The sequence below is a fragment of the Lepisma saccharinum genome, chromosome 23, assembly GCF_977018435.1.
Source record: "Lepisma saccharinum chromosome 23, izLepSacc3.1, whole genome shotgun sequence".
In the NCBI taxonomy this organism is placed as follows: domain Eukaryota; kingdom Metazoa; phylum Arthropoda; class Insecta; order Zygentoma; family Lepismatidae; genus Lepisma; species Lepisma saccharinum.
The window spans coordinates 21931081-21955694 of NC_139251.1; the positions used below are offsets into that span (position 1 = coordinate 21931081).

Below are 24614 nucleotides of genomic sequence, written 5' to 3' on the forward strand. Positions count from 1 at the left end.
TTCTGTACCTTTAAATATCAGAGAGTAAATCACTGCCTCAGAGAATATATGAAACTTATGCCTGATTTTAAAAAAATCCTGGAAATTACTGAATAAAGTGAATAAAATTATAATTTGAAATTCCACAATAAAAGCAGGGGTATTAACAATTAAATATCTTTAATAATTTTTTAAATTTGTACAAAAATATACATTTAAAAATATACACACTGGAACATCTAGTTTTTAATAATAGTTAACAACTGTGCACATTTTGCACAATATTTCATTCAACACTCATTAAAAAAATATGTACAAATATAATTGAAGCAAATATATTATTATAGTACATATTCCACCATGAAAAACTATTAACAGTTTTTTTATATGGCAAGTAGTACGTAATTGTCTTAATGAATCTGTTAAACCTGAACAACTATGTATTATATTTATTTCATTTAGTGTCTGTGAATTTCCCAACATTTGTTCCTTAATTCTTTTCTTCAGTCAACCAAGGACAAAGCTTGAATGTCTTTGTCCTAACTATATAATTATATTCCTCACATATTAAGGCCACCAGTTACTTCAATAGCAGCTCCAGTGATGTAGGAACTTCTGTCTGAAGCCAAGAATAAAATCAGTTCTGCAACTTCTGCAAGAAAATACAAATAATAATCAGTTTAAACACTTTCTTTTGCTTATTTAATGATACTGCCCAACTAGTACCTAGAGAGCTGTACGTATATCACTCATTCCAAGATATATACAGGATGAGTTAAAAGTCGGGTTACGTAGGGATTTATGTGTGCACCTTGAACATCAATGCATTTGTGCACACGACGTTTCCAGTTCTCCAGAACCTTTTGCAGAATGTCCAGCATAATCATGACTGCACATACACAATGTGTTCTTTCAGATGCTGAATCTTAACCGAGTAGACGAGCACCTTTAAATGACCCCAAAGGACAAAATCAATTGGTTAGGAGACCGCAGTGGTCACTCAACGGGACCACGGTGTCCGATCCATGCACCAGGAAACAGGACATTCAACCATTCACAGACAATTAACGAGACAATGAAAACTTCCTATGTAACCTGATTTTTGACTCACCCTGTAAAATATATACATGTACAGCATGTTCCACTTAGAGTAGTGGTTCTCAACCTTTTTCAGTCTGAGACCAACCTTGAAGGATATTGCACTTCATGGGATCCATAAGCATGGGCGCTGGCAGGATTATTTGTAGGGGTGTCCACCCAGTTTATAAGCATGTTTTTGCTAACATCGAGTACTTTAAGAAGCCCTCTTTTTATGCTTGCTTAAACAAATTACACATACTTTATTCTAGAAAAGTAAATATGTATACTGTGTGTGATTTTTAAGACACAGTAAATACATTTTCAAGCCTGACCTTGCAACCCACCAAATGCCTGCTCAGGACCTAGTAGTGAGTCATGCCCCATAGGTTGAGAAACAATGACTTAGAGGAATCAAGAAAGAAATGCTCACTGTTTAAAAACAGAGGAAGATATGATTTTCATTTTGCAAGATACAGAAAGTCAAGAGTTTATAGTGAATACATGTGCTTGCGCATGCATAAGCATTACAACGCATTACAAATGCAGCTGTGCTAGTCACTCCACAGATGTTACAGAATATTTGGCAGGAGCTTGAATACCATTTAGATGTCTGAAGAGCAACTCAAGGTGCACACATCGAGTTGCATTGACCATTTTCCTAAACTCTGAGAGTTTTTACATCAAGGTGTGTTAATAAATATATTATCAATTATTTCTCGATCCCTCTTAGGGAGAATTCACACCAAAGAAACATGCAACACGAGACACGAGTGTTTCACACCGAAGAGACAAGATGCACGCGGCAAGTGACACTTGGTTTCATTGCTCACTTTGCATGATGGTACCGATATAATTGCATTAATCAGTTTATTAGTCACCCGAAAATAACGTAACAAGAGACATTTTACATGTAAACTGCGTTGTAAAATTTGTGCAAGTTATTGAAACTTGGGAGAGGCATGTTGTGCACGAGAAAACTGAGAAATAATATGCACTGAAATCAAACTGTATACGCTAGACTTTTCAGCCTGAATAAATCGAATACCTAAACACTAGAGAAATGGTTCTGAACCTTTTTGAAACCATGTCACGGTACTCTTTTTAAGTCAATGCCATTATCCGAAGAATTTTCCTCGTAAATCCTTACATTATTGAAGATTTTATGCATGAATTAACATGTACCTATGAAATTAATTATTGATAAATAAATTCTAGCATAATCATAAGAGTAATAATAGTTTGATTACGTGTGTATATTTGTTGACAAATATAAAAATATGGAAGACAAAGTGGTAACGTCGTCTCCTTGTAATTAAGTGATCCCGGGTTCGATAACCGGGGAGGCACCGGGCAGATCCAGTTCTGATTAGTCTTTTTGTGCATAAAATGGCCTTAAAAAACGAAAACTCACAACTCAAATATGATATTGGGATTATGATAGCTGTCAACCAGTTTCAGCAGAACATTTCACAGCTCAGTATAGTTGATACGAGGGCACGGTATCGGGTCGTGGCCCGGTGGTTGAAAAACAATGCACTAGAGTACTTTACCATGTTAACTAATATAGTTTGGACTAAAGTGCCTCCATAAGCTGACTTTTTCAAATAAAAGCAGTCAGGTAAATGGCCAAAACACAGCCTCTTTTCACGATGTTGAAGGCAAATTACAGCCGGTAGATAACTGCATCAAAAAACTTGATAAAGCGAAATGAACGTTGTGTTTAAATCCTAAAACATTGTAAATATCGATACTTTGTTATATCAACAAATTACAGGATCAAACATAATGCCGGTTGGGCTCTCTTCTAGAGTCTAAATACAGCTCGTTGGAATGAAGCATTTGCTGCGCATGCGCGAATGACAAACTGAAGCAACACGATGCACGGTATTGAGAAAACGACACAGTCTGAGAGGCACGTAAGCGACATGCGACACGTGCATCTTGCCGTGTCTCTTCGGTTCAAAAGGTTTCATTGATTACTGAGTGTTGGCTTCCAAGCGGCACGTGTTGCATGTTGCGTGTTTCTTCGGTGTGAATTCTCCCGAAGCGGAACATTCTGTATACAATGGAACCTGGGTTTTTACATTGTCCCACATTACATTGGGTCGGTGCATAAGTTCATAGCATTTTGTTATGGGTTGGCAACACTGCGTTCCCAATAGTTCCTTGTCCGTTATTCTATTGTTATTGCTTAGTTTGTAGTTTTGTGTTCATGAAAACACAGTGTATTCTAATTCTGAGCACATTTTGTCTATTTTGCGGACGAAACAAAATGGAGCGTCAAGTGACAAAGTTAAACATTTCCAGCACATTCTGGTCTTTGAGTTTAATCGAGGATCAAGTGCAGCATTAGGAACTCTTGAAACTTGGCTGATTTCTTCATCTCAAAAATAATTTGTACTGTGTACGGGGCTAATGCCATATACTGAAAACACAACAGTTCTACAGGTGAGGCATCGAACTCCTCCCCAAAGTTGGCAGATGGTAATTGAGAATGGAGGTGACTGCATTACTGACTGAGTGAGTGTTGTTGTGACTGTATATTGTTAGACTACAATAACAATGTTTCGTCTTACCACCTGTATACTTGTGCTCATTAATTATTGTATTCCTTCTAACGTATGTTATAAAATACTATGAACTTATGCACCGACCCAATACATTCAATCTTGGTCTGAATGTAGCAAAATTTTATAAAATTTTACATTTTCTCACATTTTAAGTTTCTTCAGCTTGGTCCCCTGAAAAACATAAAATCGAGGTATGACAAGCATTGTCATGTGGCATAATATAATATAATTTTGAATGCGGGTGCAGGGAAAGATAATTAAATGTTCATGTATAAAGTTATACTTACTCGTAGTGGAGAGAATTCACGATGGATGGCGTACCAATGCTGAAGGTAGATATTACTGCTTACCAGTAGTATCGGATTACACCGCTAGATGGCAATGGCCATTTTTCATTATTAAAATGTACTTCCTCCAGTTAAGATTAATCTGTCTGTCAATTAAAGTCATAATCAATTGTATTATTGTTCAAGCTTCTTTGTGTCTCGATATGGCTGGAGGCTATCGACGTGTATATTTCTTAAAGTTTGAGCCCCAAAAGGTTTGCTGTCGCCTTATGCACAGGGGTGTTTTGGTCTAAGGGTGATTTTATGGGATGCCATAACTTGCCCACGAAAAATTATAATATAACATATACAGCACATTACGCTCCATGCAGTTATAAAAGTGTATATTTAGCTTTATGCATTAAATAAGCATCAAGGGGCCCTTGATACACACACCATTAAATAAGCATCAAGGGGCCCTTGATACACACACTTAGATATACAGTGCTCAATTAACGATGAAAATAACAGTAGAGTTTCTTGTGTCGAACGTGGTGTACAAGGAAGAAGAAGTGAGACGCGTTGTGGTTCCCGCAAAAGATGGATGTCATGGTACTTGGATGAAAATATCAGTGGTGTACATGTCGGCGATATTTGCTTCCGTACGTTATGCAAGTGATTGTGATATCATGATCTTCAATTTTGGACGCTCGAATCACGACTTGCTGTAATCGTAATTCACGAAGGATCAGCTGATTGTGATATTGAACAAAAAAAGGAGGTAGGCAATGTTACATTTGTTGAGAATAGATAAAGCTTGGTGCATATGTGATCATATGTAAAATGTTTCTCGAATTTAGGCTTTGAGAAAGCATATTTTCAATTACTATTTTTGTGTCAAGGTCATATGACCATATATGGGCATGCATATGGTTAACACAGTAATAGTATGCTAATCGTTTTCAAAGGTCGCAAATAGGTAGGTGACCATGATTGAACTGGTTGTTCAAATAAAAAGTAAAATCATTATTAGTTTTGATTTAACGTCATGAGTATTAAGGGCAATGTTGCCAAATTATTAGTTTAATGTAAACAGATGAACAAAATTCTCGCTGGACGTAGGAAACAGCTGTTCTGTTGTTCTATAATATCCCATGTATTCTTTAACGTGGATAAGATTCTTAAAGTAGGTCATTGCTTGCGAGCAACCGTTGTGAATAATGACTTTGTAATAAATAAGTACAACTATCTTTGAATTCTATTTCATCTCGAATATGTGTGTAAACATCAGTAGGTGTAATTTGCTTGCTTGTGTGAGTGTATATTAGTGTTTTTCCTTACAGGAGGAAACTTTGGAAATGCTGGTTGTATTAACTTAGGGGAGCACACACACCCAACCGACAAGGGGTAATGAAAAGTAAAGCTACCTATGCTTATGTCCAAAGCTGAGTCATGTTTACATTTAGATGCACCACTGCATTAACTTTTGTTGAGCCACACACTAACAAAGGGGCATATCTAAAGTAAAGTCTTAGGTGCAGATCTGATATCAAGCGATATTATTATTGATATTGGCTCAGTGAGAAGTGTGTTACAGTGTTGCAATTAAATGACATGTTAAGTCCTGTTGGGGTAACTCTGCATGTAGTACTTGGTTAAATAGGAACAGGATGGAAGTTAAATACATATTCAGTGTGAACACTTTCTTTATTTGTATATACACATATATTTGAATAGTGAACACCAAACAGTATTTGTTAAGATCAGTCAATTTCACAGTGGTAATTCTCCAACCTGCGTTTTAACGCTACAAGGGAGACACACAAAAGCCAGTCTGAAAGCCAAAGTTGAAAGTTGTTGTAGGTAGGGAATATATGGAACTGGAGCTGGGGTTTTCGTGACGTTATTGTGTAAGGGTCATCCTCACCTCTGACATCTCGGAGGTTCCATTGTAATTGCATTAATCAGTCCCATTTCTTACTTTTTAGCATACTCTTGAATAAGGCTGAATAACATTTACTGTAATCATATAAAATCATAGGAAATAAGGTAGATGTAAACATAAGGCAAGTTCAAAACTTGTGTTACGTAACTGAAGTTTACTAAATTAGATGTAGACTGTACCTTCAGGTTTTCCTAATCGCCCAGCTGGTATTTGGGATATAATCTTCTCCTTAACTTTATCAGGAACAACTTCAGTCATAGGAGTTGATATAAACCCAGGGAGAACACAATTGCACCGGATTCCAAATCTACATGAAGAGATTTACAAAATGTTCACATTCTATTAACTGTTACTAATACTTTTGCATGTTAACCAAAACTGCTAGTGTAACTAAACTACTGTAAGTTGAACTCTTATTTGGGAAGTTGCAAGTTCAAACAGTCAACCTACTTTGATTTATGTTATTTAGCATTGCTTTTCTGCCAATTGTGACGAAAAGGATGAGTGATGGTATGATGAAATCGATGAAGAATACCCAGGAACCCTCCATTGCAGCATGATGTGCTAACCACTTTGCCACAAAACCTACTTTAAATGCATGATTGTGCTACTACTTTGACCAGTGAAAAGGGCAGTGCTTGAAGTGAAAAATGTTAGCTGGGGGGATCTTTGTGAAAATTTTGATAACTGGGAGATACAACCCCCCCCCCTCCCCCTCACTTAAAGCACCGGAAAAGAGAGTATGAAGACAGATGATTATGAATTATCATGGTTATGGATACACTTGTATGAAATGTTTGGTTAAATGTAAGGTAAGGCACAGAGGGGATGTGGAGGTAGGGCTCACACATTCTTGATCTCGGACATCTTTGGAGGTGATGTTATCAGCACAATGCTCCAGCCACTTATTGTCCCCAGGTACCCATTTACTTGAGGCTGGGTGAACCCCAGACTTGCTCTGTGAAGAAACAAGGCTGGAAAAATTCCAACCTTAGTTCTCCCACCCTGGGAATCAGCTGGTGTGTCATTACCTTTCAATTGAGGGACTATGGGTTTGATTCTTAGTTGGGACACATTTCAGTGATTCAGATGTGATTTTAAACTGTTGCTTTTACCGATGCAAAAACATGAAGGAGTTAACAGAAAACAAGAAAACTTCAACTAAGCATGAACAATGTAATATAAACCAGTACCACAGCCTGTCTTGTATAAACACGGAAGTCATGGGAAACAGAGACGAAAGAAAATATGAAGTGAGCAGGAAAACAACAAAACAGGGTGGGAGAGTATTTTTTTTTAAATGTAAAAAAAAGCCTGGGCAAACCAACTTCAAAGTAGACATCAAAATTTCCTTTTCTCCACTAACACGAAAATCCCTTTTTCCCTGCAATTCGAAAGTGGAAAGCATTTAGATTTTCTTCCCCAACTGGTTTCTCTTTTGTATCCAGGGGATATTTTATATAAAAATTTTATAATATGCATGTATCACTTTATGACTATTGAAAATTTTGAATTATTTTATATTTGCTTTATACTCGCAGGACAAGTGATAGTGAACTAACTCAATCTGTTGATTGGAGGAGCGGGGGGGGGGGGGGGGGGGCAGAGATATTCATGACTTTATGTGTTTAATATTATTAGGAAGTTTAAGTATACAGACATGGGCAAATTGCAAATTGACATATGTAATTTAAATTTTTATTTTTTATGTTATCGTGGTAACTCATTCTCATTGTTGTTGTTTTGTTTTTATATCTCATAGAGAAGAAAGGTGAAGAAGACACAATGAACTGGAATAGGGGACTGAAGTTAAACAAAGAATGGAAGAAAGTGTTAGAAAGAGTGGAAAGGACAAGAGAGAAAGAGGAGAGGAGAAGGAATAAAATGAAGGAAAAAGAGCTGTGAGATATAAAGCCCAATCCACATTCACCTTTTAGGTGAAAGTACAGTTCAATAGTGAAAAGCCACCTGCTAGAAAGTTCCAAAACAACTTTCTAATAGTCTGGAGGGAGTAATGTTTTGCGTATATATAATGCCCTGTTTTTGGTATCTTGTTACTTTTGTACTTGATACAGAGTCTGATGAAGACCTTGCTAGAAGGGTTGAAACGTTACATTTAGTTTATGTTTTTAATAAAATAAATTACTGCCTTGGTCAGCATATTTATATTTTTTCATAAAAATGGAAACAAGGCTTAATGGTGTTATAATACTATACATATGTTTATAGAGAGAGAGAGAGAGAGAGAGAGAGAGAGAGAGAGAGAGAGAGGAGAGAGAGAGAGAGAGGAGAGAGAGAGAGAGAGAGAGAGAGAGAGAGAGAGAGAGAGAGAGAGAGAGAGAGAGAGAGATGAGGAGAGAGGGAGAGAGAGAGACACACACACACACACACACACACACAACACACACACACACACACACACACACACACACACACACACACACACACACACACACACACACACACACACACACACACACACACACACACACACACACACCACACACACACACACACACACACACACACACACACACACACACACACACACACACACACACACACACACACACACACACACACACACACACACACACACACACACACACACACACACACACACACACACACACAACACACACACACACACACACACACAACACACACACACACACACACACACACACACACACACACACACACCACACACACACACACACACACACACAACACAGACACACACACACACTCAATACATATAAACAGAAAGGAAGAGGCCAAAAGGGCTAAGTAAAAATCAAATAAGGTAAACGAGTAGGAAAATTAAAAATTTTCGCTAATTTATAGCATCATCGGTGTGAGAAGAAACAGAAGACGGAACCGGTGCTATAAATTAGCGAAAATTTTGAATTTTCCTACTGTCCGGTGAGTGTTTCCTTTTACCTTATTTGATTTATATATATATATATATATATATATATATATATATATATATATATATATATATATATATATATAATATTATTATTATATATATATATAATGATAAAAATGTGCTATGTAATATAGGGTCCAGCAATATATAACTACCATTTTAATATATTTCCTTTAGTAACACAATGCAGCTAATGTAAAGCAAGATAGTGGTAATTGATAGAAGTTGAATATGTAACATTATTATTGTATTAAATCATTACAGACTGGTCTGGAAAATTATTTAGAACTATCCGGAAATGTCAGGGGATTTTGTTTTAATGGACAGAAACTCCAATTATTAAATTACAGTTATGTGGCTTGAAAATCTTCATGCCAAGCAACTTTCATTAGTTGACACGTTCATAGCATTCAGTCCCATAACCTCTGCTTTCAAGGCAAGAAAATGAAATATGATGAACATTAAAAAGTAGTATATTTTCCTTTTATTGTTGTGAGCACAAAGGGTGAGACTGGGACACAAAATAATCTAGAGGAGAGGAAAAAAGGCAAAATAGGACTTACTGAGCAAATTCTCTGGCAGCTACTTTAGTTAAAGCTACAACTCCTGCCTTGCTGGCTGCATAATTTCCTTGGCCCATGTTACCAATTTTCCCTGATATGCTCGCCAAATTGACAATGGCACCATTTTTCAAGTTAGCCTCCACCATTGTGCTGACTGCAGTCTGCGTGACCAAAAATGTGCCCTGAAAAGATTCAACCACACAAAAAAATTAATGTCTAGTGGGGAGAGAGAGAGTGCAAAAAGTGGGATGGCAACCCCTGCCCTTTCCTTTCTTCTCTCCTCTTCTATCCTATCTTTTCTTCTTTTTTTGGAAGAAAAGGAAGAATCCTCACTCTCTCTCCTACTTCTCTCTTTTCTCTCTCTCTCTCTCTCTCTCTCTCTCTCTCCCCTAGTCCTTTCCCTCTATTTGTCTCTCTCTCACACTTCTCCCTCTCTGTGGAGAGAGAGAGAGAGACAGATTCCAAAAATCTAATCATATTCTATTAGAGCTATTCAATCATGCACTAAATACTTACCTGCATGGCAAAACTATTGAAATTTGTTGTCAGAAATTCTGAAGAAAAGAGGAAAAATGAGAGATTTTGTTCTATGAAACAATAATGATAAAACTTACCCTTAGATTAACATCAATGACCTTCTGAAAAGCCTCATCTGTCATTCGTAAAATAAAATTGTCATCAGTTATTCCTGCAGAATTTATAATTATACTCGGAGGTTGTGAAAATTTGTCAAGGGCTTGCTTCACAACATTTTGGATGCTTGACAATTTACTAACATCTAATCCAGCTGCTATATGCCCTTCACCTAAAACAAAATAATAATAATAATAATAATAATAAAAAAATATAACAAAGCTTTTTCTGCCAGAAGAAAAATAAGTGACAATCAATAATTGATGATCATCATGTGAATAAGTGCCACAGTTCCTCTACTAATATGCCTAAAAATGCCATACATTGTATGCAATTACTGCATTATAATATAAATTTGGAAGTTATACTAATAGCATGATCACAACCTTTTCACAATTATTACAAAACCCATTTCCTTCATGTTCCGATTGTGAGATCTGCTAGATATATTAGACAAATAAACTCTCTGCCACTTACAATACTAGTAATAATAATAATTAAACATATTACCTGAGCCACACATATACAGGTTTAACATGATTTTATTATTGACGTAATCATGAAATGCATTTGTGATAGGAATGATACAGAAAAAGTGTTAGGAATCCTGAAGGTTTATTTACTATACAATGAAGTTAAATTGCTTTGGGGTGAGGGGAGGCAGACACATCAAAATACGAGGTATGACTAAAAAAAAATAGTAGCAATAACTAAATATATGACAGCAATGATCAGCTTGTGGTGTTTCGCAACATGGTTTATCTGCAACCCCTAGTGCAAGTTCCAACGTGTTTACTTCAGCAGAAGAGAATTACTTTGAAGGTAGGTGATTCCACCTGAGAAATATAATGTAAGGAAGTTTTGGTCCATAATTTTATAGGTGTGATATGAGAATGAAATTTTAATGTTCTTGACGTAAAAGTTCAACAAGTCCCATTTCTTATGGGCAATTTCTTTCTGCTTCATGCAATTGTGGGAACTAGATTTTAATTTTCACAGATATGCTATAATGTTTTCATAGCAGAATGTTATTCTTTCAGGATGGCAACTGTGCTTTTCATTAGTTTTAAGGGTAAAAAAATGCTGAATAGATTTTCTCAAGCTATCTGAATAGATTTTCTCAAGCTATCAGTCAGACCACTTTGCCACTAATCTGTGCGATTGCCCAATCTATCAAACATTTGTTGCCAGGAAGGCTTCAAGGAGTGTTTTATGAAATTTGTTATTCAAAATAACTTTATAAATTTTTTATACACTTCCTGCTATCGTTAATAATCATGGATGTGAATTTTGTTTGACATGTAAAAGAAAATCAGTAGTGGTTCTGAATTTCGCAAGTTCTACAGGAGAATTAAGAACTGCTTTAGAATACTAGAAACAATTGTGAATTAGCACAGTTAAAAATTTCACTAAGTATTATTTACGATAGAAATTATGATTTGAAAAGTAGTTTGTGGAAGCATCTGCAGCCAGTAGCTGTTCTTGGTTTACTGTTGTCTCGGACATGGAGTCCCAGCAGATTTTCATGCGAGGCTCAAAGGCAGTCCCCTGCTTGAGACCAGATCAGGTGTTGGAAGCATTTAGGGATGTAATATCCCTTTGCACCTCACGTCAAGTAACAACAGCAGCTCGTATATACAGTATCACAACAAGCAAGGGGTTGTTAGTAAACAAATGTGTGCATAGGAGTATACAGAAAGGAAATGCCATTTTCCAGATTAAATGCAGTAAGAAATCACTAAGCTTCTGAAGTATGTATTTACAGATATAAAAGGAAATTGAACCATGTAAAAAAAATGTGCATGTGCCATGGTTAGTTTGGAATGAAACAATCAGAAGTTGAACCACCCAATCCTTCCTTACACAAAAATTATGAAGTTAATAAAAATTGTTACCGCCTATTATGTCGACAGTCTGTTTAGCTCCAGTTTCATCTCTGTCTGTTGCTATTATTTTGGCACCTTCCCTTGCCAGCACTCGACATACTGCTCTCCCAATACCACTAGCAGCACCTAAAATGATAAAATACATTAAGGACAACTGACATCATGTTATTAAACAGTAAGAACTGCCCAAAAACTGGGGCTGTCATTAAATTTTGAACAGGTGCACAGTTTCCTTCACTAAGCCTTATTTCCATATACTGTACGATTTTTACAAAAAAAAAGAAAAAAAAAAGTGTTGAACGATCTATTAACTTTTAAGATCATAATCCATGTTCTTAAGTCACAGAAATTTGGTCTCAAATTTGATTTTTAAGTTACTTTTATTCAAGGATAGGCTAATTGGGACTGAACCTACAGTTTAAATGTGGGATCTGAACCATTATGTGCCTCCACCAGGTATCAAACCCGGGACCCCGTGATTTACAAGGGAACAGCTTTACCACTATACTCAGGGAGGCCCCAATTTAGTCTCTAAAACTAACTTTAAAAATGTATTGTGTTTATAAGTAGCAGATGTTGGAAGAAGTTATTTTGTCATGTTAAAATTTTTTACACTCCTGGCAACCCTGCGCTACCAGGTATTATAGTGGAACCACAAGCAAAAAAACCTGCGCAGAAGCACATCGCGCCGGCGGGAAAGGTCAGGGGGAAGCAACATTCGCTCTGGCTCACGTCAGCGTTGCCAGGCCTATTGATTTCTCGGGAGAATTCCTTAATAAACTATTGCTATGGAACCTCCAACGGCCAGCTTAAAAACACGTTTCCAGCTCATCTTACTTGAACATGGAGGGGACATGTGGAGTGGAACTCCACTCAGCCGTGAAAAGTGCTGTTTGAACTGTGAAACTATGCCAAACGCTACTCAATTGTGCTAGGACGTTATTTTATTACTTTTACTACATTACTATTTTTAGATGGCTGTATTTTATCCCACCCTAAACTCTATTTCTATTTTAGTTATTTTCCGTCGCTTGTGTGCCTCTACGGGTAAGTACGACAATATGGATGAATGAAAAACTGATGAAATGGATGATGTGACAAAAACACAGTGAAACGTCCTTGACTTACGAGGTAGAAACACTGACTTCGTAGCGTGGGCAAATTATGTTATACATGTATGTGTTTGTGGGTGTGTGGGTGTATTTCTAGCAGATGGGGCGGATGGGTGGCACCCTAGCATAAGCGTTGCTATCTTGAATTATTGAGGAAGACATGCTGTCTAATTCACCAAATATATTTCACATACGTAATGCATTTTCTCATTATGGTGCAGGACGCGTGCCCACCCCTATCGAAAGCTGTACACCGAACAGAACACCAGAAGGCAAATTGTTTGTTATTGTTAGCATTCGACTTGAAAGATTGTGGAAAATCGCCGACAAAGAAAGGCGGCACGTTAGCTTCATCTGTGAACACAACTTTCTACCATTTTCTGTCATAAAAATCCCTCGCCCCTTGTGTCGGTGCTGAGAAAGGGCAAATTTTGAGGGTGTTTTCCACGCACCCTCTAACCGGAAAATGCGGAAGAGATGAAAGATGTTGGTCGGTTCCCTCGGGCGGTTTACTTTCTTTTGTTTGAAACATGTCCACTCCTGAAATGGAGGGAGATCTTCGGTATATTTTCGCCAAACACAGGGTGCTGGGCTTAGCACCATTGTTACAAAAGTATCTGTGACGTTTACACCGTAAACAATGCGCGCCACTCCCCTTGCCCCCCCCCCCCCGGTGCGCACGACTATGCCGCCCGTCCGCCTCCAAGAACGTCGTTCATCCGCTACTATTAGATCATCGGATTTTGTAGCAGATCTTCTGGTTTCCCAAGGAACAATCTCCCGAATTTTTCAAATCTGACCTGGCAACACTGCCCCGAACACCGATAACGGCAGGGAAGATGCGCGAACGCTTTGGACGGAAGGTTTTTTTCCTTGTGGTCGAGCTATAGCGTTGCTTCCGCTGTGTTCATGTCGCTCACTTATGATTTCAATTCGGTGCTAAGATCACGGACGTATGTTAAAATAAGTTTTTAAGTTTCAAAAATTAAAATTAAATCAATTACGGAAAAGAACGAACATAGGTAAGCAAGTAATTGAAAGCCAATTGAAATGCATCATTTTGGTACAGATTTGTGGGAAAAATGTTTTCCTGGCGGCGGGTTAAAGGAAGAAAAAATTGCAAAAAGCAGAATAATTCGACAACGTACCTGTTACCAAAGCGTATCGCCCAACTAGTAAATTTGCTGAAGCCATCTCTGCGGTGATTTAAGAAGAAAAAAAAAGTTCTTAACTTTCACCACAGGTGGACGAACCAAACAAATTCAACTTGCACCTGTGCGTTATCATAGAGTATGAATACTATATCGTGTTATCATCTACAAAACCTCAAGTCGAAAATAAAAATGCGAGTCATTGCACGTCGCCTGCAAACGTTGCGACCTTTGATCGGCAGTTGTTTCACATCTCGACGGAAAGTGGGGGGAGGGGTCCACTTCCTATTTGTTATAGCCATAGTTGCAGACTGTATTCTTTTAGAGCTAGGTGTAGTGTAGTCCTTTTACGCTGGGTTAAACGGAACGAAGTGTATGAGTGTATAAAAGGAATGGCAAAGCCGGTTCTCTAACAGTATTTATGTCTAGGGCCGGATTAAAAGTGTTGCACACCTTCAAATGAAACCTCGCGCACTGAGACGCGGGGAAGCACGGAAAAATCAGGCAACAGCGTCTACTTCTATTGAAATCAAATGGTGTAACGCTTACTACAGGGTACAGCGCGCTGTACTACAGGGGAACGGAACGTGTGGAACCGAAGAACGGATTTTTCGGCTAGAAGTCTGCAGGTTGTCTTGAGGGTTATGGCCCACAGAGACGCCGGAAGCGAAACTGTTCTGTTCTGTTGCCGCACTTCCGGCGTCTCGGCGCCCAAGTCAGTTAGTGTGATTATAGGTTACTTGCCTAGGTTAAAAAAAAAAAACATATTTAGAACACATATCATTGATTGAATTTCAGTGAAAATATTGGAACATTTCGCGGCGCCGCGAGCACACGGTTCTCAACCTTCCTGAGTTTGCTGCCCAGAAAAATATGTTTTTTAAAAGTCGATGACCCGATCCCAACAATTTTTCTCGTAAATAAAAATAGCTTTCTATTTCTTTTAACTTTATACGTTAATTAATATGTAGCCTTGGAATTTAATTGTAATAAATAAGTTGTGACATACTCATAGAGAGTGTGGGGCCCTAACTCCACACCCCAATACGCCTTCATGGCGTGGTGCTAAACACAGAGGAGCACTTTACTTATTTTACTTTTACATAATCAGAGAGAATATTAGTTCAATTAAGTCTAGGCTTGTGGCCAAATGTAAAATTTGGTTTAATTCACATGATAACGACTGGACCTAAATGAATATTTTCGTTTCCTCAGACCAATATCATTAAATTAATTTTGCAAGGGCTGATTTTCATTGGTATGTTCCATTTCGGACACTGAAAAATTCAAATTAATGAGAATATTTCCACTTCAGTATATTTGTTAATGAAAATTGCTGCGCAAACAAAATTGACCGTGGTTCCCGTCCGTCAACCTCCAAATTTGGAGGCTGGAAGCAACGCACCCCCAGGTTAGATGGTTTGATTACTCACCGCCACTGTCGCAAATCATTTCCAGCTATCGCAGTCGAACTCAAACTGGCAAAAAGATTCAACCTTTAAAATTCCAACTTGGAGGCTTCACGGTTGACAGTCCCCTCTCAGCGGCTTTGATTTCTCATCAGTAGGAGGCGAGAATGGATTTCCTCTTATCGCTGGTGGACCTCGAAAGAAAAGGTCACCTTTCCAGGTGGTTGCCAGCTAAGGCTGCAAGTCCGAAACTTCGGGAGACCCTCTCGCGGTCCAGTATAATTGACGCCAGGCCCGGTACAGTGTCGCGGTCCATTGGTTGAAATCACTAACCTAGAAATTCCTGTATGTTTTTGCCAATTAACGGCTACTGAATGCAGGCACGTATCTGGAAATATATTTCGGGAGGCGGGTCCCAACCAAGTGTCTGAGAAATATTAATAATAATCATAATAATATAAACTTTTACATTAAAATAATTATATTAAATAATATTAATAATTAAACTATGTAAATTAATATTGTATTGTTATTACTACATCAGTAAGTGAAAATACGGTTTAAGAATGGAGATACCGTACAACAGCGCGTATTCATTATCTAGCTTACGCGTAGTTAAGATCGCCAAAATTTGTATAAACAACTGCCCTGAAAAGGAAACTAAAATAGATAACGATTGAATATTTATTAAATGACAAAAAGGATGGTGGATCCAGTTGACGAAAGTAGAGTGAGTGTACAGTTCCTGATTAGTATTTTAAGCATAATAATACAAGTAGTAATGTGCCTAAATCTTATTTATGGTACACTGTCCTTCAATCAGAGGTCTATGATCCCTATCTAATCCTTGCCAACACCGATTATTCAGGGTAATTCAAAATGAATGGTGCAACCAAATTTACACAGTTATTATGACGTTACTATTTATGATAGAAAATCAGACAAAGCATCAATATAAAGAAGAACTCTGGAATTTTTACTCACATGACTCACATTATAAAGATTCAACATGGGAACCACGTGTAACCTGGAAAAGGTCCAAACGATAATCAAGCGCTTGCTATGCACGAGACAGCAAGTTGTTGTCGACGGTTTCGAAAGCACTAACAATTCGCAGTTGTAACTTTGGCAAATCTTTCGGAAGCGTGGAACATATGCATGACTACAGAAACGCATGAGGAAATGTCTTTGCAACATTGTGATTGAATCGATAGCTCCAACACACAATACGCCTTCTACTGGTCATTAGCCATTTTGCGACACTGGCGATGCTGGTGGAGCATCGTCTAAGCAGAATAAGCCCGCTAAGTGGGAATAAAACTTCCAGAGTTTTTCTTTATATTGATGCCTTGTCTGATGTTCTATCATAAATAGTAACGTTTAGGGCCGTATTTAGGATCTGTAGATCCCTAGGCTGAACCTCTGGTGCAGGGTCTACCGGGGGAATTTTTTTAAAAATAATATTTCAATTGAAAATAATATTTTAATTTTAAAAATAACATTGTAAGTAGTTTTAAGTAACCATGTTAGGCAAATGCACGATAAAAAAGGAATGTAACAAACAAGCAAATTTTACTTATATTTAATTCAAATACAGTACTTTCCCAAACAATCAGACTTAAAATGAAAGTGTCAAATAATCTTAGTGGCTAATTGCTTTGCGCCTACACTTCATACTAATGAAGCTACTTATAATATCTTCATAACTTAGTTGTCTTAAAATATCACTTTCAATGCTGAGCAAAGCCAAAACTTTGAGCCTTTCTCCTAACATGGAGGTTCGAAGCCTGTTTTTAATAAACTTCAATATTGAAAATGACCTTTCTCCACTGCTTTTGTGACCATAAGTGACAGGTACATCCTTACAGCGACCTCGATATTAGGAAAACAATCTTCGACGTTTTTTTCTAGGAAGAGTTTATACATTCACCTCTTCGACATCTTTTATGATTATCAGAGGGCACCACAGTATTAAATCAAATATTTTTATTTTAGTTTAGTCTATTCAAAATTAAAATCTTTAAACAGTTTTTTTTTGTAGTGCGGGCCCATAGGCTGCAGCCTAGATAGCCTGCGCGTAAATGCGGCCCTGGTAACGTCATAATAACTGTGTATAGTTGCACCATACATTTTGAATTACCCTGTATAACCGGAGCCCCTGGATAGTTCCCCTCTAAATACATCCTTCACTGAATGTGTGTTTTTCACTAGGTGTGAGCAACAGGACTTGTATAGCAAGTGAGCCATACGTTATCTCACATTTGAAGGAGTGAGGGTTATCAAGTTTACTCCGGGGCCGTTCAATTATATGTTACGTTATCAGCAAGAGAAGCTTAGCTCTCTAATAACAGTCACTGGCAAATCTAAATGCACTTTATCAGCATAAAAAAGTCTTTGCATATGGCCATTTTGCACCCTACAATGTAGACGGGGAAATCCTCTTATCTAAAATTCGTACTTAAAATTTTAAAGCAAGGAATGTAAAAAGCCCTTTGAGAAAAGTGCAAGGTTGTAAAGGAACCTGCGCAAGACACACCCAACACATTAAAAAGTAAGAATAAGCCAAAAGCTTCCTCATAGACAGTGGAAGAGCCCAGCTCTTCTTAAAAAGTTAAAAACATTTGATAAATCACTGTCATCATCACTGGCGTACGCAGGAATTATTTTCGGGAGGGGCTGGAATTGTAAGGGTGGATAGTATACAGCTGCTTTCTAAGGGGGAATACACAAGAAGATATTTCATATATTTAGAACTTTCCACTCTCGATAATGACAATCAGTGGCGTCGATTAGGGGGTGGAAGGTGGCAGTTGGCCCCACTTTTCGCCGCTCTTGCCCCCGCACTATGCTAAGTCTTATATACAGAGGGAAATATATTGTCTTTGCCCCTCCCAGTTTTGGCACTTGCCCCCCCGGGTTTTGGGACCCAATCGCCGCCACTGATGACAATCGGAGGTCATTTTAAGGGGGTTTCATTTACGTTTTCCCAAATTCTTCACTGAATTTATTTGAAAATGTTATTCTTCTCAAAATTTCGGAGGGGGTCTAGCCCCATCAGTTCCCTCTCCGTACGCCAGTGGTCATCACCTCCCAACAGGTATGACAAACAGTTGGGAAGATTAAAAGTCTGCCCGGCGAATTACGCCGGCATAAGCTAAGTTTGCATTGCTAGAAGGCCTTCGTCGTTGCAAGTCACCTAACCCATTCACTGGCAAAAAGAGTTAAAAATGTTGACATACTGAAAAAAAATGACTTGTCCCCCTCAAGCATTCATCGAGTTCCAACATTTGCACATAGATGGCTCTGTTATTTTTTATTTTTTTTGGTCACTTGAAAAATAAAAATAAGCAAAAAAGAAACAGTTATGTGCAAATGAAATAACTGACTGAATTTTATTGCCCAATTCACTTACCATGAGGTCTACAGTGGAGGTGTGTGAATGGAGTGCTAAAAAAGCTTTGGGAAGCTAAAAAATCAGTATGATAATGGGAATGTTGGTGGGTTGGAGTTTAAATTTATACATGTGCACAGGGGAAACTTTACTTTTTTTTATCTGTGAAGGTTCTAAGGTGGGTGAACATGTTGTAAAAGCACTAGTACTATATAAATAGACCAAAGTTACATGGTTCTAGCTCCCATAGGAGCCGAGATACTCAACGTCTTATAAAATGTCTTAAGACAAATATCTTAATCTTTAAGAAAGTCGACTTCCGGTCTGTCAAGAAGTTACTTCCGGTCTGTCAAGATGCATGGCCGTAGGCAGGAAAAAAATTCGGGGGGGGTTCATTCATAATTGTTCCCATGGGCGTCGCCAGAAATTTGAATAATAGAGATAATAAAAATAATTGTACAATAATAATTAAAATTTCATAATAATAAAACAATTTTATTCCATAATAATAATACTAATAATAATTGTTATTATATTATTGTTATATCCTTGAGGGGGCTTACTCAATCCAGCAGATGAGTGAATATCCAGCACAAGTTTCTTTTTGTTTTTTTTTACGTTTCATACAGTGTGTACTGAAATGCACAATAATTATACTTCGTCATTAAACTTTAGATACCTTCAAGAGAAAAGCTTTAAAAGTTAGATGGAAATTTTAGTCATAAAGTTTTTGTTGTTTGACTTTAAAATTAAATTTTTGGAATTTTGAAAAGTGTGGAACCAGTTATTCTTTTTAAAAACTTAGCTTGGTGCATGGATTGTAACCTCAATCGCGAACGTAATGCGCTACAAAACTGGAGATCCTAGGTTTGAACTCCTATCAAGGGGGATTTTCGACTTTATCGGACAGGGAATTTAAAAGCTGGAAAGGGAATTTTGGGACAATCATAAGGGAATCTTCAGTCTATATTCCTTGTGACGCAGGAGCAACGCTGGAAAGAGGACAGCAGAAGTGAAAAAGGAGGGGTCACCGGTTGGCTGTGATTCCAAGAATAAATCCTGTTTCACTCAAGTTTCAGAATTCCAAATGTATGAAAATTCTAGCTCGATCGTTTCAACATTGTCTCAATGTATTTTTGTGATGCTTCGAAAAAAAAATTGAAAATTTGTTACAGATTTTGGTTTCTGAACTTCCATTAATCCAACATGTCAGAAGTTTCGGGGGGGTTGGAACCCTAGAAACCCCCCCTCTAAATACGGCCATGTCAAGATGTTACTTCTGGTCTGTCAAGAAAATTTTCTTAAGACAAATATCTTAAGACGTTTTTTTCTAAGACATTAATTTTCTTGGCTCCTAATTGAGCTAGGATGATAATTATAGTTTTGTTGGATAGAGTTTGACGAAAACTTCTCGACTAGCAAACAAAATTAATTCCATCCCCTCAAGTTTCGGAAATATATATATTTTTTTTATTTTTTAAGAAACTTGATTTGCTGGCTTAGTTTTGACCCTAATTCGAAAATTTTAATAGCATTCGATAAAAAAGAAGAAGTACTCTACAACCTATTAGACAGATGATGATTAGTGCTTGCTGGTTCCGAGTTATTTTAGACTAAAATTTCAAGATGTAATTTCTAAGATGTTTTGTAATTCATAAACTATGGGCTGTAGGAAAAAATTCTTGCGTTATCTGCTTTATCATATGGTGAAATTTTTGTGGAGTAAGTTGGCAACACTGCGAGCCCCCACTGTGGCCCCTCCAAAAGTAGTGGGAGGGGGCATTGAACCCATTGTAAAAGGCCACGACATACACCGTGAAAAAGAGGGGGGCTCACACATCATAAAAAATACATCGTAGCCGTTTACGCTGAGGGACCCCCACCTACAAAAAAATAAGGCCCCCAAATACATCGTATGCGTTTACGTTGAGGGCCCCACCTACAAAAATAAGGCCCCAAAATAAGATTGAGCAAAAAATAGGGCTAGAACATCGTCAAATGCTATAAAATCCATAAAAAACCATCAAAAGCATCAAAATATGTCACAACCAGTGGCGGTCCCTCCATGGAACAGAGGGAACAGGCTGTTCCCTCCTACTTACTGCGCTTTTGGGCTATTTAAATTATGTATATTAACATAATAGAACACTTCTTTCTCCCGAAATCAACGTTTCCAAAAGTAACACTGAACAAAATCTTTCACCGTGGCTGGACGTTTGTTGACGTCACCTACCCCAACGCATCATGGTTCTCACCCCATGCTCTACCTTGGTCTCTTAGTATCATGCCCTCCACTGTCTGAAGCCGAGTATTTCCGACCAATGGCGAAATTAAACGATCCCCACGGCACCACGGAAGCTGAACGCTCTACAGCGTTGCCAACCCTAGCATAATGGTGCTAAACCTAGCATAATTTAACCGTCACCCTGTGTTTGGCATAACAGCCAAATCTAGCATAATCAGCAACCGCTCTGAGTCTGAGCGGTGGAAGTTTAATTCAAAGGAAAGAACTCTGAAGAAGAAGTAAAAAAAAAAAAATTACCTCCACATCTCTATTCAGGAGTGGACATGTTTCCAACAAAATAGAGTAAAGCGGTCCAGATCCCACCACTCACCAATGTCTTTCATCTCTTCCGCATCTTCCTGTCGTAAAATCGTAGAAGAGGGTGGAGGTGGAGGAGGCCCACCCTCTGGTTTGTCCTTTCTCAGCACCGACGCAAGGGGTAAGTTGGATTCGCAAATAAAGGTAACGTGCCGCCTTTCCATGTCGGCGAATTTTGTGACATTGTTTCAAGTCGAATGTTAGCAAATCAATTTGTCTTCTGCTGGTGTTCGGTTCGGTTCGCATCTTGCCACTTCGGAAACCGTTCTGTGCCGTTGCCCGTTGCCAGTTGCAAAAAAAAAAAAAAAAAAAAAAAAAAAAAAAAAAAAAAAAAAAAAAAATTAGCTAATATTGTTTGTGTGTGCGATTTTAATTTTTCATGTGTATTTTTTAGCATGAGTTTAAGTGTATCTGTGCTTCTTTTTTTCTGATTCTTTTTATTTGTGTTTGTAAATATATTTGGAAGAATTTCTAAACATGAGTACCTCTAACACTCTTTGGTGCGCATCCCTGTACAAAGTACCACTTGCCTGGAAACGAAACAATTTTGAACCAGTGTGAACAAGTCAAGATTTCGTCTACAGTAAGAGTGGCAGTTTTTTATTTGTTCTTTAATAATAAATGTTCTAGCACCATTGAGTACCGTTTTGGCATAATTTCACTGTTCAATCAGCACTTTTCGCAGCTGAGAGGTTGGTAACGCTGACGCTCTAGCTGTTCCCTCAGATAGATATTGCGGATTCACGTTTCTCCCAGTTTTTGCTATGTGCTGAAGTTTAATCGCGTCATAAGTGATACTTTTGAGTGTAGAAAGTCCATAACTTCCTAATCTCGTTGAGAACTTGCGTCTGACATTCATAACGAACTGAAAAAATCTTCTACAGTCTAAGCGTCTGCTAAATGACTTGGCTAAACGCTGCGAAATAGCTTCCGAGGGAACAGCTCACATCCACCTGTTCCACCAACCCCAAGACCAAAGTTCCAAGGCACGCAGCGGCAGGACAAGAAAACGAATGTTGCGAGTGTTGTATGATCGACCGGCTGAGTACGAAAGCCTGTAGTTCATTGAACTTTGTAGAAAATACAACAAACCAACACACATCCTAACTGAATTAAAAACTAAAACGAAATCATACACAAGGCATTTTCAAACGAGTTACTATAACTCTGTAAAATGATTAACTGGATATTCTTCCAGTGGCAAATTATATTGTTGTCCTTGTTTAATCTTGAGAAGGGAGTCTGGAACAGGTCGGGTTTTGTCACATTAACAACTTCTACTAACAGGGTGGCTACTCACCGGGAATTTCTTGAATTCCGGGAATTTCTTGAATTCCGGGAATTATGCGTGAATTATTGGCTCCGGGAATTGTGCGTGAATTCTGCTTGAAATTTTCTCCGTAGACATGAAAAATTGCAACTTTTTAAAATCCCAATTCCATTGAATTTATACATATTTATTAATGACCTGAAACAAGTTTTTCACAGTTTAGATTTTATTTTTATCAAGGAAGAAAAAGAAAGCTGCGTGGAAAATGAAACAGAATTCTCCCAATCCGTTTACTTTGTTAGTGTTCTTTGCGGAACAATCCATCTGATGGACGGAAGATTATTGCAAGATAAATATCTTGAAGTTGATTAGGTAAATTTAAAATTCTTATAGAATTAACAATTTTTCGTAGATTACTATTTCCCGTAACATTTGTGACTTGTGTTTGTACATGTATTTATAGTCCCGAGTAGCAGTGGCGTGCCCAGGATTTTTGTAAGGGAGGGGTTACCTATACTTTTTCTTGGTAGTCGGCCCTCATTTTGTTATTTTGTCGTATTTTCCTACCATTGACGTTCTTTTTTAGGAATATTGGGCCAAAGGGGGGGGTATAACCCCTACCACCCCCCCCCGGGCACGGTACTGCCGAGTAGCTATGTGAAATGACAAATGTAAACTCTGCGCCTTAAATTATATATATGTACCGTCCAAGTGAATTAGAATTATTGGATTCATTGGAATCTCACAAACCATATAGGCCTATTGTTAATATAAGAATTTGTTTGTGTGTATGTGTGTGGGTGGTGAGAGACGGTAAAACCTTAGTTTGAAATAGATAAAACATCTGCTTGAATTTTTGTAAAGTTCGCCTTGAAAACCGGAAATTATACTTGAATTTTATTATGGTCCTACAGTAGCCACCCTGACTAATCTAGCGAACGTCATGAAAAAACTCAACCATCTGCGTGCCATTATTGCATTGAGGAAGTTTGAATTACAAGAATACTCAACTCTATGAAAAAACGTCAACTTAATCTACGAATAAAGAGATGAAACAGGTCACGACAAAATATTATTTTCTTTCTCTGATGACTCATAAATTTATATTATCAAATTTTTCTTTGTTGCGCATCAACAATTTTATTTTTAATGTTTTCTTTATATCACATTTGCTTTAAAATTATTATTGTCATAATTTTAACGTGCCTCATGTTTGTCACTTCTGACATTTCAATAAGGGTTGAATTTTACTTGATCTATTGTATTATATTAAGACACCCATGCGAGGGGGAGCAAGTGCAGGTGACCTGTTCCCCTGCCTGATTTATCACCGCACGCCACTGGTCACAACTGAGGTTAAATACTAGACCTACCTACAAGGATAACATAAAAACAACCATTTTACACTTTGTAGGTAATTTTAACCCGTAAAAGGCTGTAAAGAAGTGAATAGGTTAAGTTATATCACGTAAGATCATGGCATACCTACAAAGGTGAGGCTCCAAAAATAAGATTGAGCAAAAAATAGGGCTAGAACATCGTCATCGTCGAACGCAATAAAATCCATAGAAAAATCATCAAAATATGTTACAACTGAGGTTAAATACTAGGCATACCTACAAGGGTTACTTAGAACCATTAGGTTTCCACTACTTAACTATTAATCATTTATCGTTAATCGTAAAAAAAAACATTGTAAAGACAGTATTGTTAAAATATTGAAAGCATTCTACAAGTACTACGTAAATGTACACTTTGGAAGCAACATAAATGTGCCAGTCTATTACACTTAATTATTATAAACTACATAAAATCGTCAAAA

At 37.6% G+C, this 24614-nt stretch overlaps 1 protein-coding gene across 1 annotated transcript; it reads right to left on the reverse strand.

Moving 5' to 3' along the window:
- Positions 1-182: 182 nt before the first annotated feature.
- Positions 183-14362, reverse strand: LOC146005199 ((3R)-3-hydroxyacyl-CoA dehydrogenase). Its single transcript, XM_083144251.1, has 6 exons — positions 14118-14362; positions 11867-11983; positions 9953-10143; positions 9339-9520; positions 6020-6147; positions 183-631 (listed from the first exon to the last, which is right to left on the reverse strand). Exons 1-6 carry the CDS (start codon positions 14161-14163, stop codon positions 540-542), a joined length of 756 nt encoding a protein of 251 aa, XP_083000377.1. The 5' UTR covers positions 14164-14362; the 3' UTR covers positions 183-539.
- Between the last annotated feature and the right edge of the window lie 10252 nt (positions 14363-24614).